The following is a 19493-nucleotide window of genomic DNA, read 5'->3' on the forward strand; positions in this document are numbered from 1 at the left end:
CAAGATTGTCTAATATCTGTTATGACACGTGTAAATAAACAATTGACTCTCAAGGTTTGAGTTATTTTGTCAATATATTAAGGTCGTATATCATAAAGTGGAATGTTTAACGACAAACTATTGCGTTTGTTTACGTACGGGGTCTTCGTATTTCTTATTGCCCGCCATTACTTCTTCCTACGATAACAATCCTACCTCCTACATTAAAAACATAGATAGGGAGAACTTATTATATTATCATGGGAACCTGTACTGTATTATTGATAAAGGGCATTATAGATTGAAATTATGATAGAAAAAGATTCTTCTTAAATAATTTATTATTTTATAATCAAAAGAAGTATTTCTTATTGTTAGCATATCTAGATTTTGGCACTGTTTCTACTATAATCAACGCTCCCCTCCATCACGGAAGTGTTCCATGTGTCATGGCGCACATTAGGAAAAGGAAAAGCTCCGAAATGATTCAAAAAGACATTGAATTGGACAGGTTGTTGGTGTTGGCATCGAAAGAGGGCGATTTCGAAGAGGTCAAAAATTTAATCGAACTCGGTGCATCACCTGATGCAACCGAATACAACAAAAATTTGTTTTATGCATCACAAAATTACACCACCCCTTTACAAAATGCTGCTGCGATGGGATATCCTCAGATCGTCCAGTATCTCATTGAAAAGGGAGGTAAGCATTTAATAAGTAGTCAGTTATATTCAATAAGACACTACTGTTTATAACTAGCTTTGTGTCTGATATGACTGACATGTGCATGATTTCAGAAAATTCATAGTCATCCGAAAGTCCGCCTTTCTATTTTGCTGAAAACACCTATTAAAACTATATATGACTTATATTTTTAAAGGAGTTTAAAAATTGTGGAATAGGGGTAAGGGGAAATATAGTTACTTCACATATGTTGCACACTTCTCACTTGACAAGAGGCAAAGGCATTGTGGTATTGCAGTTATTCCTAATTATTTCGACGTCCTATCGACTTTTCCTCTCGGCCATTTCGTCAATTTTGTCAATACATATACAATACAATAATTGAATTTACAAAAGAAAGTACAGTATACATGTATTAACAAAAGGAATTGGACAACAGGCTTATAGCCTAAATAAGTCTTTTCCTACAAGTTACAAGTTCCTCTCGGCCATGATTAGGAGTCTATAAACTTCAGAAATCAGACCATGTAACCAGTTGGGTAAAATAAGTGAGCAGTTCCAGGGTTGATATTCAGACAAAACATATGGAAAGAAGTTGTCATCTTTACATACTTTCTGTGAACAGATAGAAAGGTCTTTTTCTATCTTTTTGGTCAAAGACTTTGTGAAGACAGTGGCTGTGTTTTTTCATTCCTCTTTTAAATTCTATCAAACTGCAACAGAAGTCATTATTTGTTTCAATGCCTCAGCTAGGAATCGAACCCGGGACCCCTGGCTTACTAGTCTGACGTCCAACCAATCTAGCTAAAGAGAAGTTCTCTATAGCCAAGTGGTATATTGTGGTTAGTATTTTACCAGGGTAACATACTCCTCCTCCAGGAAATAACTTGTCCTTGAGTTTCCAGGGGTTACAGCGATGCTGGTGGGGCATGGCTTAGTACTATTTCCGGGTCCTTATATGGGCACAAATGTAACAGAAGTCATTATTTATTTCAATGCCTCCGCTAGGAATCAAATCCGGGACCCTTGGCTTACTAGTCTGACGTCCAACCAATCGAGCTAAAGAGAAGTTCTCTTTAGCCGAGTGGTATATTGCGGATAGTGTTTTACCAGGGTTACAAAACATGTTCATTGACTCCAGACGGTTATAAAAAGATAATAGAATGTCTGATAATTCAGATAAGTAGTGTACTGTGTAAGAGAGTTTGAATGGTACAGTTGCTTTTACACTAGCCATCTAGTAGATTAGTCATTGAGTTTTCTATAGCCCCTACATACACTAGACACTAGATATTTGAAGTACATATGTTTGCATGGAGTTGACATTCCATAAAAAAAAATGCACAATATACCTTTTGTTTTGGCGTATAGTACATGAACATATTTTGAATATAATGATATGAAATTATCTAGCCTTGTGTACACCTCTAAAGACTTTATACATTACAGCTGACATTAATGCCAAAGATCGCTTCGATGTGACAGCATTACATATGGCAGCAGAAATGGGTCACACAGACTGTCTACAAAAGCTTCTGGATGCTGAAGCATTATGCAATGTTGGAACCAAATATTCTAAACAGGGATCTTACACAGGTATTTCATTACTTCTAAACAACTAGGTAATAAATCTAAACTGCTTTCTGGTAATTAAACAGATACATCTTTGTTATTAAGATACAAAAAGAATAGTAGTTCCATGATCACTGACTTTACTTTAGGAGCTTGATTCCTAATAAATTATTAGTTGATTTGGTATGGCCTTAACATGTTTATATTTATCACTTTTCTAGAATAAAATAACAGAAGATTAAATATATTGTTATTGGAGGAAATTTAGAATGAGGCTTAAAGATGATTAGAAAGTTCACAACAGTTCATTCAGTATCCATCTAAAATAAGCTGCTAGCCGGTTCACTTAATCATTAGTCGTTTTATGATACTACCAGGTAAATAGCTATTTAAATGTATTGTCTCATTTGGGATTTTTATGGTAAAATTTATTTTTCCTTCTGCTTCAGCTTTTCCTCATGCAGGGGGCACAACCCCACTGCATCTGGCAGCTGCTAACAATCACATTGAATGTGTAACCAAGCTGATTTGGGACGGGGCAGACTATAATGCTGTGGACGAGTTTGGCCGCACCAGTCTGTACATAGCAGCTCAGAAGACATTTGAAGATTGTGTTCATGCTCATCTCAATAATGCCATATGGAAAGACATTTTATCTCTTCCTTCTAAACAGACAGGTATCAATTCAATATTTTGTTAGTTTATCCAGGACTTATTACTGTTCCTAAATGTCATGTCTGTTAATGTCACTTTCTACTTAATATCATGGTTTTCTTGAAACACTAATTTCTTTCCTATTTATTCTATGTAATCCAACATCTGAAATCGTCACTTATTTTCATGTGGGCAATGCTTAATATCACTTCATTTTGCTGACCGTCACAAAAAAAACCCCACATGTAAACCACAGGTAAGTGAGGACAGGAACTATGGATTCATGCCTGAAGGGTTAAACATGAACCTTAATTTACGATAAATTGTTTCGTTTTGTTTCTCTTTACAACCACCCATGTGGCACCAAACTGCAATATGTTACTGAATACTGAAGTTCAAGTAAATGAAATCATTTATAGATATACATTAGAGAAGTGGATAACTACATGAAAATAAATTTGGTCACATGGCACATTCATAATGCTTATCTTTCACTTAAGACATCCACAAGCACATGTGTTTTCTTCAGATATGTAAACCACTGGGTAATAAAAATACATGATTTTTTTCGATGAAAAAACAATAATTTTCTGTCCAGTGATAGTGCGATGCCTTTATAGTTTTCATTCACTTGCAATTTAAATTATTCTAACACATGTAATCTTAGATATGCCTAACTATTGATAAGGGATATTGACATCACAAATAATCACTCCATGGTCACTCTACATGTACTGCAGTTCTGTACCTGGTGTGGTAACATGTGGAGCATTTACCATAAAAATTCTGCATTTTTGTCGCAGGTGATACTCCTCTCCATGAGTGTGTGAAGAACGGCATGCTGTCCTGTGTAGAGTCCCTGCTGAAGCGAGGATCAGATGTGAACCACAAGAACATGGCTGGTTTTAGTCCTCTTCACTTAGTTGTTCAAGCTAATAAGACATTCTCTATGGACATGCTGAAACAGTTGGTCATGAATGGGTACAATACTGATGTCAACATCCCAGAGTCTCTTGGTAAGTTTATCGTTCTAAAGAGATATGTAGATGTAGGCAGGGTTTTCCATAATTTTGTTAGTAGTAGGCTGTGTAGTGAAAGTAGTAGGCTGGCCTGCCGTGTACATGTAGTCGTGTACGGAACATTATTACGGAACTGGATTGGTGTAGGCAGCCAAATGATCAAAGTAGCCGGTCAAATTGGCCGGCGAACGGCTCTTATGGAAAACCCTGTGTAGGTATAAATTCTCCTGGTAAGTTTATGATTCTTGAGAAATGTATACATTAGGGAAACCATGTAGATGTATGTATGGATTGAATGACTTGAATTATATATACGATATATTTCTTAAAAGTGACTTTCCAGAAACTGTTTGATGAATACTTAATATATTTTGTTGGGAGAAGTATCAAACCTGATTCAATGTCTCACTCTACTGGAATTTTACTGCTGCCAATGTCTGAATATATTGGGAAAATATTGTAAATTTTTCTTAAAAATTGGGAGGATGTTTTGCTTTTTGTTTCATGTGCTTCAGGCTAACGTCCACTCCATTATGTGTGTTTCCATGAGACCTCCGTTGTTGAGTAGTATGTTTTATGTGTTTATGGCTAATGTCCACTCTATAACATGTGTTTCCATGAGATCTCTGTTGTTGAGTAGTATGTTTTATGTGTTTATGGCTAATGTCCACTCTATAACATGTGTTTCCATGAGACCTCTGTTGTTGAGTAGTATGTTTTATGTGTTTATGGCTAATGTCCACTCTATAACATGTGTTTCCATGAGACCTCTGTTGTTGAGTAGTATGTTTTATGTGTTTATGGCTAATGTCCACTCTATAACATGTGTTTCCATGAGACCTCTATGGTTGAGTTGTGTGTTTCATGCCTTTCAGACTACAGTCAACTCCATAACATGTGTTTTCATAAGACCTTTATTGTTAAGTTATGTGTTTCAGGCTACAGTCCACTCCATTATGTTTGTTTCCATGAAACCTCCATGCAGGAGAGACGACCAGAAGCTGCTGCATTACTGATTGCCTATGGAGCCTCATATAAAATATTAAATCGGCAAGGCGATAACGTACTTCAGTACGAACTCCGTAACAAAAACACAGACAGAACAATTCTACATGCCATTGTAAAAAGTGAAGCTTACCTTCCAACGTTAGAGTCTCTTGGTGCAGTGTCAGCACACATATTGACCCCTGGTGCTCGTGATCCTGGTCATCAGGGAATAATGAATTTGAATCGGTCAGATGAACAGTGTGCCAAGTTGTCATGGTACCGTGACCTTTGTAAGGATCCTCGCCCCCTCCAACACTACTGCAGATGTGTGATTCGTAACACCATTGGAGTGAGGAGGCTGAGTAAAATAGATACTCTGCCCCTACCTACAACCCTTAAGGAATATCTGCATTTGACTTTGGAAGAGTTCAGATCGTGAGGTGTTGTATTTATTTTCATTGTTGATTTTTTCACATGAATATTATGAACATTTGTTGACATACTGAATCTCTGTATTAGGACATCAGTTGCTTATTATCATCATTTGCTGTAATAAGATATGTTTGACCAGTCATCACTGTGAGATCTATATGATATGACCATGTGTATCTATGCAGCAATAACCCAAGGAGCCAGTACATTATTTCCTACTCGAGAGTTAGGGTAGAGGGTTATTACAGGCGTATGAAGTAGGATTTGTTTATGATTTTGCAGCAGTTCGGTTTGACTTTTTACCAGGCTTATTGCTGGATAAATACAGTATTGAAGTAGTTTTGAACATAGATTGAGACGTCAAGTATCTTCGGACATATTTTTTAAATTTGTTATTCATATCATGCATTTCATAGTTCAGAAATTTCGTCACGCACATGACACTGAATTTTTGCTATTTCCAGATATTAAAGCAGTTAAATTACAGATTGTCATTCATATCTCATCGAAATGTGTTTTCTCTACTATTTGCATAATCAGTGCTAGAATATCAATGTTTACTGGGACCATACCATTCACACATCAATCCATGAAAGGTTTTTGTCAGCATGAATTCTGCTTTAATATGTATCAACCTCTAGTCACTAAATATATATATAATAGTGGGAGCAAATAGAGGCAGACAGGTGATGAAAATTGAATCTACTTTTTTTTCCCTCTGTCCAACTTCTTAGATGTATGTTTCTTCTTAAACATGTATATAGTTCAAGTTCAATAGAAAAAATATCAAGAAAGTATTTTCCACCTGGAGATGTAATCAATTAAATATCTTCTTAAATGGGAAAGCGATCAGTATTTTATCTAACGGTACATTAATTGTTTAAGTATATACATCAACACATGTGTATATACCAAACTGCAAACAGCAATATTTTTGTGGGTAGATATTTTTGCTATTCCAAGTATTTAAAATGATATTTTCTGTATGGAATGCCTCTGGGGCATTAGCAATGTAATTGATATATTTTCGCTGAGACTTGATGTTTTTGACTGGTGAAATGAAGCACTTTCTTTGAATAAGGCAGGTAAGTGGTATATATACAAAGTATTTTTTTTAGAAGACAGAAGTAGCAGTTAGTATTTTCTAGACATTCCCCTCAAGTGCTAATTAATTCAAGTATATGCAATATGTGAATAAGGTGAAAGAGTTGAGAGGAATACCTCAAGTCTTTAAGGTTTTATTATGACCAATGAATCCTAACAATAAACATCTGTAATAAGTTGGAAACTGTAATATAGGGTTTATTCTTTGCAATTATCAGGATTTCACATGAATTATGAGATTCTAATTTATTTACAGAGATACGAAAGTGCTGGTGTATTAAAGATCCTGTCTAACATGTTGACAGTTCCATGTGTTAAACTATTCAACCTTTTAGATGAATGTGAAAGTAGAAATAATATTATTTGTGAATTGTTTAAAAGTAGTATCAACCTTTTTAATTGATATCACTAATAATTTATAAGTTATTTCTACATCCATGTTTCTAATATTATCTTTATTTGAAGTTATATTAAAATTTCTCATAAATGTCGGTTTGATTTTATGTACTGTACCTTTTTGCGACTTTAATACAACTGAGAGGTTTCGTTTGCATGGAAAATTCAATAAATCCAATATCCGTTTTCAGATAAGGCTAACACATCCTAGTCCGAGTTGTTCTGAGGTGCTTTCAACTTCTTTTTTCGAAAAAAGTTGATGGAATACCAGAGAAACAAATACTAGACAAATGCACAAGGCATACATATTAATATTTTTGTATGGAATTCATTTTTAGCAGTCCAAACTTATCAAAGCTCATTTTTGCATCAACACAAATATTTCTATATCTACTTTATCTGATTTATTATGACTGTATGGCATTGGACAATGGTAGTCTCAACCTATAAAGCATGAATATGGAACATTCTGCAGAATATCTGTTTCAGCCATAACTACTGAATGGCTTGTGTGTGATAATAATTGAGTCATCACATTCAAGACCTTTACAGGGGCCCAAGGGGTCAGAGGTCGCATAACTTTATTGGTACTATATCTGCTGAAATTAGTCTAGATGCTTGTTTATCGATTATTGTATGTCTCCTCCCCCTCCCCCAAACCCTCCAGTATTTCAATAAAAAATTTAAGATGTTCATTATGCACTAGTAATTGACTGCATTGATGTTTTAGGGCAAATACAAGAAAGTCATTTTGTCTTTTTATAACAAACACTATGGTGTTGCTTATAATGTTAGAATTCACATTAATAATCACTTCTGTATTCAGTACATTTTATTGAAAGGAACCAAATTTGGTATATATGCAGACTGTAATAATAATAAAAAGTTAGATGAGGACCCTAGACTTTAAAAATGGTTTGTGCTCGTTTGTCTTATGGCCTCATTAAAGTTTTTTTTAGAAAGTAAAAGCTAGGACATAAAGACTGCAAGTTATTGTTGTTTTTTCTGTTAAATCTTTGAACACAAAATTAATTTTGTTTTGTTTTTTTTTAATTTAAGTTGATATTAATCACTTGATGTATGCTTTCCTTAATGTCAGAGTGAGGCATTAGCTCAGTCAGTTGAATGTTGGCTTACATTATGTATTGTTAAGGTCTGAGATGCATTATGTTCACTGCCTGAGATTGTTAACGTTTCTAAGGAATTTGAGAAATGGATGAGTCTGTGCTGATATGCTTGTGTCCTTGGGCAAGACACTTTACCCTTGCTCCAGATTGTTTGCCACAGGACTCCCATATGTTCTTCAGTGATATAGCTACCAGTTACTACAAGGAGACCTTGCCTTGAAGTAACCCCAGGCAGGGTGATTAACCCGTAAACATCTTTGCTCTGATGAAGGCAAATTGGCTTGTAGAAGAAGCAGTATCAATGCTTTATGTAATATGTATTACATGTGTCTTGCTTTGTTCTATAGCATTTTCCAAGCTATAAATATTTTATTTGAATGTTTTTGACCTGCAAGACAAGTAGACAAAAAAAAAATGATTACAAATATTATGATAAATTTTAACCAGAATGACCTATGACATTGAAGTTTACTTGAGATGTTTAATTTTGGACCTGTACACCTTCAGGTTAATTCTGAGGTAATTGTTAAGTGTATAGAGTACAGCTTAAAAAGTGATCAATGTATTTGTGCTCCTTACTGTAACATAGACTCATCTGTAATCTACATAACAATGAGAGGTGAACACGACTGTTTGAACTGCCTTGACTAGTTACAATTCAATTAAAAATATTGTTGTATGTACATCTGTAAATGCATGATGATTTTTAAGGGGAGATGACTCCACATAGTAAGTGATATTTTGTCAAGGGGAGAAATTCTCTACCAAGTAGGCGATGGTAGTTTGTCAAGAGGAGACAACTGTTCCAAGTATGTGACAATATTTTGTTTTCATTCGTTCTCTACAACTTATTTAAGTCTGACAGAAGTGCTTGTCAAAATTATATAATTAGAGTGTTTGAGTCTTTCATGTGTTGAGTATTCCAAAATGGAGCCATGTTGTATAGGGTAGAATTATTACATTATCCATTATCTGTATCTTACCTGTTATTGAGAACTGAACCAATTTATTACATGAACTGTTGGTTGTTAGTATTTGTATATAAAGTACATTTCATGGTATATATATATATATATATGGCATGTACACCACTTCAACCACACAAAAGAAATGTGTGATCAAATATCGTCATTTTTTTTCTAGAAAAGAAATGTCTGTTCCTGTTATATCATTATGAGATTAAAAATAAAAATAAAGATGCATTAATTTGTTTGTTTTATCGCCCAAATACTGGAATTTGATCAGTGATAAGTTTTATTTTATTAAAGTTTTTGGGTGACACAATGATAACACACTTTCACCTAAGCATCCAGGGACGATTCATGGAACAGAGGTGAAAAGGTCTGGGGTCACCTGCCGACCATGTGGGTTTTTCCAGGGTACTCGGGTTTCTTTCAACATTATGACCTCTTGCACTCTCCAATCCTGACCAACAAGCACTAGTTGATATTTTGTTTCCAAATTGGTGTAAATAAAGTTTATTTGAATAAGTTTTATGTAAGTGTAAGTAGTAAGGCCCATGGGCCAGTACAAACATAGTACAAATGTAAAATCTGCAAATGATCATATGGAAGAAAGGAAAGTTATCTTCATCATCTACAACAACAGCACCCAGGATAGACCTTGGAACTAGAGGTCACCAGGGATACTACCAGGCAGGATGCACTAAGACCAGGAAACAAATGCACATTCGAGGTGTTGATAAAAACTCAGCTGGACCACGTAAAATTCTGAGTTAAATCGGCAGTAGGTATAAGAACGGTGGGACCATCCCACATGAATTTCAGACCAGTAGTGGACTCTGCCATGGAAGTATTGAAAAAAGATTTGGAGCTGTCGGATAGCAATTCATGCAGCACAGCCTCCATAGCCAACCAATCTGAAGACAACACTGGGACCTACAGATACAGGTCTTCATTGAAAAATACTGTGTGCCTAGATGCTAATTTCATTTTAATTTCAATTTTTAAGTTTTATATTGATAAGTTATATTATATTTCTGGTCTATATTTTGTTTAGTATGATAACGTAATGGTCTATTTTACAACAAGATGGATAGGAACAGTGCAATTCCACCAGCTCTTTACCAGTAGACGTACCGTTCAGTAATAGAACACATTATGTAACTCTTTGTTACTGGTCTTAGTTCTGGTCATATGGCTAGTACAATGTCATAATGAACAATGTGAAAGAGTACCACATTTACATTACTTTATTGGTAAAATGTAAACCACAATTTGTCCTGAAGGAGCCCAAATGTTTTGGTAAAACCGGTAGATGTAGTGATAAAGTTATAACACGAAAGAAGTTTGTTGCGATCCTACTATTCTTCAATTGCCCTGCATACCTTGGGGTATCCAAGCAAGGGATTACAGAACCTTCGATACCTACATGAGAATTATGGTGTTGGCTCTACACCCCTAGTCATGTAAAATGAAATAGCAAAGGAGCTCTTCACAAACCATGGGATTCAAGTGAACATGACAATTAAAAAGGTAATTGAAATGAAACTCCACTTTTTGTATCCCAACAGATGTCCAGGACATAATTTGTAGAGAGAGATCTTGAGTATTTTTTGAGGGAGAAAATTATTTGAACCTTATTTGGCACAAAGTGTAACAGAAAATGATAACTGATTGTTTTTATGTTTTGATTTTTGCAGACAGATTTGCCCTGCTGTCACTTTACATTAAAGTAGGATATTAAGCACAATGTTCTCCTGTCTTCCTGATTTCTCTACATAAGGCATACTTTCATAAACCATATCAAATAAAGAAAATGAGGTCAGCCTACATTAAAATTTATTAATACCATTGTGTAATTTACAGAGAACGACATAATTAGTGATCAATCACACAAAACAAGATATATATCAAATGTAGAAAATACTACAGGTTTTAATGTTCAAATAGTTGTAACATTAAAATTGGTTTCAAACATCAAATTAAAAGATTCTTGTTTTACTTCGGGAAAACCTTATTCTACTCAGAAAACAAAGATGCCAAATTCAGCCTGTAATTCATCTCGGTTCAAAGTTGGTAATGTTATACACATATGCACGATATAGAATCACATTATTTAACTCATGTGGCTACAAAAGGTTGATTTAAGTCATTCCTTTGGATCCGAAATTGCCCATGTATTGTGACCCAAAGGCTTCTTGATCATTGGAAAGTCATATAGTATTTTAACAAATATGACCCATGTGACTTTATAAGTGGGCCTAGGTCATTCAGTATTTGATCAAAATCGTTTCTGTGTCCTTATGTCCTAATAATACAACTCTTGGCCTCATGGTTGCTGAGAATATGAAGGTGTCTTACTTTAACATAAGTGATCTGATTTTTGGGAAAGTAAGCTAATAAGCTAAACACTTTTGTGCATGCTAATCACCATTCATAATAATGAATCAATGTATCCATTTATATGTATAATTTGATAATTGAATACATATTATTTAAACCAAATAAACAATTATGTTTTAGATCAGTGATTTTACATAAAACTGTAGCATTTATTTCCAGTCGGTGTATCATGCATTTTAAAAAACAGAACGAGGGAGAGTTAGTAATATCTAGTATTCAACTTAAAATAGTTACAATATTTGGACCATGTCATTTACAGATTTTGTAAATGTCATAGGAATATGGTATGATTACAAAGTGGCCATGTCAAAGAGTTCCACCTATTTGAGAGAAAAATCATGACACTATAGGAAGAAGAATCACTCTATTTGCTAAGTGATTTGCCAAACCAACAACATTCACATATTTCAAACACAACTTTGAAAAAAATTATAAGGTTTCTAAGAACTACGTATACTGTTATAAATCATGCAGGTTTAAAAAATGATACATTAATATTCCATCCTTAAGTACACATCTTTCTGATGTCACTAACACTTATTTCAATAGGTCCTTATCCTTAAAGGTCACCGGCAATGAAAAAGAAAAAGTTCATTTTTCATGAAAATTATTTCAGATAATGTCTTAAAAACTAATTTTTCACTTGTTTTATAATATCCCTACACAACCATCACTGGTGTAATCAGACAAATTATAAAACTACCACATTATACATGTATGAGACTTCCACTGTGTTTACACCAGTCGCAATATATGAGACTCCTACTGTCACCACCGTCACAGATTTTGGGTGCTGAACATTCCCAAAAGCTACCAGCAAAAGTCAAAGCATGAACAGGTAATCAAACCACCTGTAGATGAACACACTTGGCTATAACTGAATCAAGAAGTGAAAATCGATTCAGGGTACTACCCAGGTGATATCTATGTCAAAATATAGAGACCTGCAAAATACTGTTGCCAGTGACCTTTAAGTATACACCTGTCTAATGTTACTAACACTTATTCTAATAGATTATCTACATTTTCCATAAATATGTACAAAGTTTGATCATGCTGTACAAGAAGAGAATACAGTGTTTAATTATTGTGATGATGACATTATATCTGATACTTGTAGATCTCGATAAATTAAAATAAAAGCTTATTGTGTTTAAATAAGGCAAATGTATCAACATGATACATTCTATGTATCCATATTTTAAAGCCAATCCTTGACAAGCAGTGACAAAATAACCTGAAAACTGTTTGATATTTCACTCTTGGTATTTATATCTTCTTCGTTAGAGTTGTAGTAAATACCAACATAATCAGCCTCCCTACTATTTATCACTTATAAGATAACATAAGAAAACTATATTTCTGATACAGGACTAGCAGACTCCTCTATACCAGACTCCCAATAAACAAATAAGTACATTTTTTAAATATTGCTATCTGGTATATATGTACACTGATGTCTAATATTTAAAAGAAAGAGAAAATTCTTGGTTTTCAGTTTTATCTCTTTTATCTTTAATGGAGTTAACATTTAATGGTGACACAACATTTTTTAATGCCCTACGAAAATCTGGATATTCTGTTTTGGGCCTGTTGTCTTGTAAAGGGAAGTGTGGGGGCATTTATTAGAGATGGATTTTTTTATCAGCACTAACACAGTATGTACTGCAATATAATTCATTATGGACAGAGAAAATGAATTAAAAATGAAACACTTACAATAATTCACACAGGTTATTTAACCATAGTTTTTTTCTATGGTTTTCTTAATTTCAGTATTTCAATAAGAATTTGAACAGATGTAGAAATATCACAATATACCCTTTCTCAGTGGATGAATATGTAACAGGCACCTATTTTTCAGCAATAAAATGATACATGTATTATTTGCAATTTAGAACTCAGACAAACTCATCATTCGCACATACTTTCACACCATAAATAAATTGTGTAGACTTTGTAGATTATAATCATCATGTAATTAAAATCTAAACACACACATAAACAAAACAAAAAAAAAAAGGAGAAAAAAAAGAAAAGTTGAATAATGAACTGAATTTGGATGGTGAAATGACCTGGTACATATATGTATTTTTTCATATAGAATTTATATAACATAGATCCTATGATTAGATAAGAAAAATACTAACATGGAAATGGCTTAGTGTAAAATCTTCAATTTTTTGTGTGGGTGTTTTATCTTTTTTTTTATCTTAAGGAACTATTACTGTCATCAACCAATTCACATGTCCATAAATTAGTAAATTGTTGAACTTTTTAGTGAGTTTTTAGTACATGTACAAGGTGATTTCATCATGTATGTAACCAACAAAATCAAGTGCCAAAATATTTTCTACCTTTAAAAAAACGTGAATTTGTAACCCTACAAAAATATATAATTTTACGGTAATTTGTTCAAGTCATGGTACAGATATAACTCTAATACACGTAAATAAAACATAATCTTTTGAATATCCATACAGTGGAAGCCTCTAAATAATGGTGGTCTTCTGCATAGGATCTTGTTCAGAATTTCTACTGCACCAAAATTAGTGACCAGCACTTTCAAGCTCACATACAATGATGATGATGATGATGATGATGATGATGACAATGATGATGACAATGATGATGATGATGATAAGAAAATATCTATGGATTTAATCAACTCCTCAATGCTTCCAGTCGACCCTTGAGATCTTCTTCCTCATCACTGGAGTAATTAGCTGCAGCCTCCATTTTCTTGTCATCTTCATGCACAGGAAGTGAATCATCAACAGCCTCTGGAGCTTTGCCTAGTGTACCTGAAAAATGTTAAAGTATACATATACACACTGTCTCAGTTAATCTGCATACACACATGATTTATACAAATATTTTTGGCAAATATACATACAAAGAAAAATAAAGAGTGCATGTAATCATTTGTATATGTGAGATTTGACAATTTGCAATCACAGTAAACATCTCTTTATCAGCATCTATTATTTTATATTCTCCTGCATCACTTGAGTGTTTGAAAATTGATGGCGTTAATAACAAGGTTATTGGTGACCCTGATCTTTTATACAACATGGCTACTAAGCAGCTGTAATTGGTGAAAACCAAGTCTAAGCAGTCACAATTTTTTTACGAGTATGTGGGCTGTGCTTATAAATCATGCTTACTGTTTTGCTCAAATTAACACACAACAAAAAGAAAAATTTACCTAAGGATTCGTTTCATACATCAGGTCACCTACACACAAAGGCAACCTGGAGAGTTCATTACACATGCACTAACAAAATCTATGAAGGCCTAGAACCCAAAACTTACCTGCAGTCAACTCAAATAGGACTTTCTCAACTTCACTATCAGCCTCCTCCTCTAAATCGTCTTGGTCATCCATACTTTCAAAAGCATCCTCCATCATTTCTTCCATGATGCCAGCCTAATTCACAAGTGGATACAATCATTGTGATGTTAAACACTCAAACATATCAATCATATATTAAGAACTATCCTGAGACTGAGTTTTTGTGGTGTCATGGATAAATATAGGAAAATAAATCTACTTAATGGCTTATCTCAACACATAAAGTCTAGAATGAAAAGTACCAACAAAATCAATGAAAATAAGTCCCTGTGATAATTAATGATATGATAGTATCAAAGAGACCTATTGAGTGTTACCAACTGAAGTTAATGAAAGGGACACCCTACATTGACCTACAATACCTCAATGTAGGATGTTACTTCTGACATTTCTTTGAATGCCTCCCTCACAGTATCGTTGACATTAGTCAGTTTTTCTATGATCTATAGTGAGTTACTACACCTTTATACATACGACTAACCTTCATCATTTCTTTGGACATTTCCCTCATGGTATTACTAATGTCTGCCACCTTCACCAGCTCTTGCATGCTTTTTAACACATCCCCACTCTTCTGAAGGGCACCTGTCATCCTCACCAAAGCTGTCAACAACAATATTTATACCATACACTACACAGTTACACTTTGAGTTTTCACATAGAATGTGATTATTTCAAATAATGCAAAACTTTTTTCTTTAGTATACCATATCTTAACTCTGTAGTTCTCTTGTTGGATATGTACTTAAGGGGAATAGCCTTAAGTTGATTGGTAGATTTGTAATTTACAGTGATGGCTGAGGTTTCCCACTGAGATCAGATTGTCTATTAAAGTTTCCCAATGAGAACTCATGTCTATTAAAGTTTCCTACTGAGAACTGATGTCTATCAATGTTTCCTACTGAGATCTGATAAAGTTTCCCACCGAGATCTGATGTCTATCAATGTTTCCCACTGAGATCTGATAAAGTTTCCCACTGAGATCTGATAAAGTTTCCCACTGATGTCTATCAATGTTTCCTACTGAGATCTGATGTCTATCAAAATTTCCTAGTAAAATCTGTTGGCTATCAAGGTTTTCTACTGTGACCCATTGGCTATGGATGTTTATTTTCTTTACCTGCTTGATTCTTCAACTGCATGGAGACAGAGTTGAGCTGAGCTTTGGAAGCATAAAGACGGGACACAGCCTTCCGTGACCTGATAACTTCCTTTGCCAGAATCTTTATAGCATCTTTATCGCCTTTCTTTGCCAAAGCCTTGATCTCTCGAGTTACTTTAGCTTCTTCTTTCTGTATACCTACAGACAGGATATAAAACCAATTTTCCATATCATAATAACAGCAATGTCTGTGGTTAGAGTTTATTAGTAAGGAATTTCACTGGAGTAAAATAAATATGCATACAAACTAGTACTTACATCCTGATGTGAAGACTTAAAACTTTCAATCTTTCATAAAACTTTACCAACATGTTTAAAAGCAGGAAGGGAAGAAAAATCAGCACAATTGTGCTGATCTAGATTCTGATATTGCAGAGATTTGCTTTTCAAAAAAAGACAGCTTGAAGGCTAAAAACCATATCAAGTTCTTAGAGTTTTAACTTACTTCTGATACTTCTTTCCACATTGTGTCCTTCCTTTCTCAGTTTACTATTCCATTCCTGGACCTGTCAGTGAGTAAAAAACAATGAGCAACAAACACATCAAAAACAGTGGTAAATTATAGACATTCAACTAAGTTAAAATAAGACACTAGTCACATGGTGGTAAAGGATAGACAATTACTAGTGTAAGACAATTGTAACATGAAATAGTTGATAGACATACATCACTGTAAGACACTAGTCACATGGAGGTAGAGGATAGACAATTACTAGTGTAAGACAATTGTAACATGAAATAGTTGATAGACATACATCACTGTAAGACACTAGTCACATGGAGGTAGAGGATAGACAATTACTAGTGTAAGACAATTGTAACATGAAATAGTTGATAGACATACATCACTGTAAGACACTAGTCACATGGTGGTAAAGGATAGACAATTACTAGTGTAAGACAATTGTAACATGAAATAGTTGATAGACATACATCACTGTAAGACACTAGTCACATGGTGGTAAATGATAGACATTTCCCAATATAAAACACTAGTCACATGGTGGTAAATGATAGACATTTCCCAATATAAAACACTAGTCACATGGTGGTAAATGATAGACATTTCCCAATATAAAACACTAGTCACATGGTGGTAAATGATAGACATTTCCCAATATAAAACACTAGTCACATGGTGGTAAATGATAGATATTTCCCAGAGTAAGACACTACTCACATGAAGTAAAGGTTTGTAGAGGGAAAACATTTCCCAATATAAAACACTAGTCACATGGTGGTAAATGATAGACATTTCCCAATATAAAACACTAGTCACATGGTGGTAAATGATAGACATTTCCCAATATAAAACACTAGTCACATGGTGGTAAAGGATAGACAATTACTAGTGTAAGACAATTGTAACATGAAATAGTTGATAGACATACATCACTGTAAGACACTAGTCACATGGAGGTAGAGGATAGACAATTACTAGTGTAAGACAATTGTAACATGAAATAGTTGATAGACATACATCACTGTAAGACACTAGTCACATGGTGGTAAATGATAGACATTTCCCAATATAAAACACTAGTCACATGGTGGTAAATGATAGACATTTCCCAATATAAAACACTAGTCACATGGTGGTAAATGATAGACATTTCCCAATATAAAACACTAGTCACATGGTGGTAAATGATAGATATTTCCCAATATAAAACACTAGTCATATGGTGGTAAATGATAGATATTTCCCAGAGTAAGACACTACTCACATGAAGTAAAGGTTTGTAGAGGGAAAACATTTCCCAGTATAAGATGCTAGTCATATGGAGGTAATGGATAGACATACCCCAGTGTAAGACACTAGTCACTTGATGGCAGGGCATAGACATTTTCCAGTGTAAGACACTATTCACAGGAAGCTAGAGGATAGACATTTCCCAGTGTAAGACGGTAGTCATATGGAGGTAAAGGATAGACATACCCCAGCATAAGACATTAATCATATAAAGGTAAAGGATAGACATACCCCAGTGTAAGACACTGGCCACATGAAGGTAAAGCATGGACAATCCCCAGCGTAAGACACTTCTCACATTGATAGTCAAAATTCAATATGACATTGACAACAGATAGATTAAGCTAATGAAAAATGCTTAGTACTTCAAAAGCAATTTTCAGAAGTGCACCTAAAGTTTAAATCTATTGTATTGAATAGATTACATGTATATGTTTAATTATTTACCAAACTTCTGTTTAAGGCAAATTATAAGCGAATAAGGCGACATGTTTTTTATTGTTACATTTTACGGCGGATGAGTGTATTTGGTTTGAGAGACGTTTACGTTATTACCTTCGTAAATTTGAAAATCACAAATTGAAAACTAAAAATGCTCATCCCTACTTCTTTAGCTGACTTTTTGCCCATATCAATTCGTGAAATGTAAACAAGTTGAGTGACAGTACAGTACAAATTACCGGAAAGATAGGTTAGATTTTGACCGCACTTAATTTTACAGACGATACCACAGGAGATTAATTACCATTTCTTTTGGTGATTTTTCTGGTGTTTTACCGAAGAGCCCCATGACTAACGGATGTCACGTCTAAATCCTAATTTAGACACTCTCGTTTTTGCAAGGTTGATTTGCCAAGGTAAACTTCCGCATAGACTTGCGCAAGACAACGATTCTAGGTCGCACAAACGTTTTATTATGTTATTCATTGAAAGATTCGACGCTCAGCGGAGGCAGAAATTAAAGATTTGTTTTGTTTTTTATTTTTACCAAATATTAAAGTAAGTAACTAATGCAGTTTGATATCCAATGATAGAAAAATGATACCAATAGAAATTAAGGGAAAAGACAACATTAAAATTCATTGTGGATCAGGCATTATGCTTTGATAAACCAGGTAAATGTTTTTATTAGAAGGGTCTTCAAATACCTAGGTCCTGAGACATTCCAACCCCTCTATAAATCCCTGCTCTGGCCACATCTAGAGTGTGCTAGCTCTGTCTGGACTCCATATACATAAAACAAATGGAACAATCTTACCTGGAAAGGTATCAACAACTGAAATTACCGACATTAAGCTGCATATCGGTAAGGGGTGATATGATTGAACAATTTTCAAAATGACAAGTAGGATTTATGACAAGGAAGCATGTCCTGAGCTCAAATTTTGAATTAATATATCCAATAGGAACATAAAGCCAGAGGACACACTGATGATATGTATCTACAAAGGGCAAACATCAACCTTTTATGGTGAGCATTGTTAATCTATGGAACAGTCTCACAAAGAATATTGACCCAGAACCAATATATCAATTTAAAAACTGACTAGATAAGTATATGAAAGGACAAAATATTATGTATGGCAGCTTTAAGGCACAACAAGCCATCATAAAAGAGATCCCATGTCAGCGTCGTCAGTTTCGGTCTATGGTTTCTGTTTAAAAGCCTAATTTTTTTCAGGCTGATGAATCTACATCGCTGTTTAATACTTCCTTATTGGAATATCTTTTCTTTTTAATGATGGTTAAAAGTCAAGGCCATCCAACCTTGTTCAACTGATTAATGCACAGTATTCAATGTTGAATTCAATATAACCACCTACTACCATCTGGGACATTTCGTTCGTAAACTTTTTAATTTCAGTACTCCTGAAAAGAGGCATTGTTTAAAAAAAAAAAAAAAA

At 34.3% G+C, this 19493-nt stretch overlaps 2 protein-coding genes across 2 annotated transcripts; one reads left to right on the forward strand and one right to left on the reverse strand.

Moving 5' to 3' along the window:
* The first annotated feature begins 428 nt into the window (after window positions 1-428).
* LOC132563713 (ankyrin repeat, PH and SEC7 domain containing protein secG-like) lies at window positions 429-9156 on the forward strand. Its single transcript, XM_060228464.1, has 5 exons — window positions 429-681; window positions 2113-2259; window positions 2685-2912; window positions 3693-3905; window positions 4847-9156. The coding sequence occupies exons 1-5, from the start codon at window positions 429-431 to the stop codon at window positions 5332-5334; spliced, it is 1329 nt and encodes a 442-aa protein (XP_060084447.1). The 3' UTR covers window positions 5335-9156.
* A 1587-nt stretch (window positions 9157-10743) lies between these two features.
* LOC132563705 (charged multivesicular body protein 3-like) lies at window positions 10744-18439 on the reverse strand. Its single transcript, XM_060228457.1, has 6 exons — window positions 18335-18439; window positions 16282-16342; window positions 15795-15974; window positions 15156-15277; window positions 14635-14749; window positions 10744-14123 (listed from the first exon to the last, which is right to left on the reverse strand). The coding sequence occupies exons 1-6, from the start codon at window positions 18377-18379 to the stop codon at window positions 13984-13986; spliced, it is 663 nt and encodes a 220-aa protein (XP_060084440.1). The 5' UTR covers window positions 18380-18439; the 3' UTR covers window positions 10744-13983.
* Between the last annotated feature and the right edge of the window lie 1054 nt (window positions 18440-19493).

This window comes from Ylistrum balloti, unplaced genomic scaffold (genome assembly GCF_031769215.1).
Source record: "Ylistrum balloti isolate Yb309-2 unplaced genomic scaffold, AGI_CSIRO_Ybal_v1 Utg371830, whole genome shotgun sequence".
Classification (NCBI taxonomy): domain Eukaryota; kingdom Metazoa; phylum Mollusca; class Bivalvia; order Pectinida; family Pectinidae; genus Ylistrum; species Ylistrum balloti.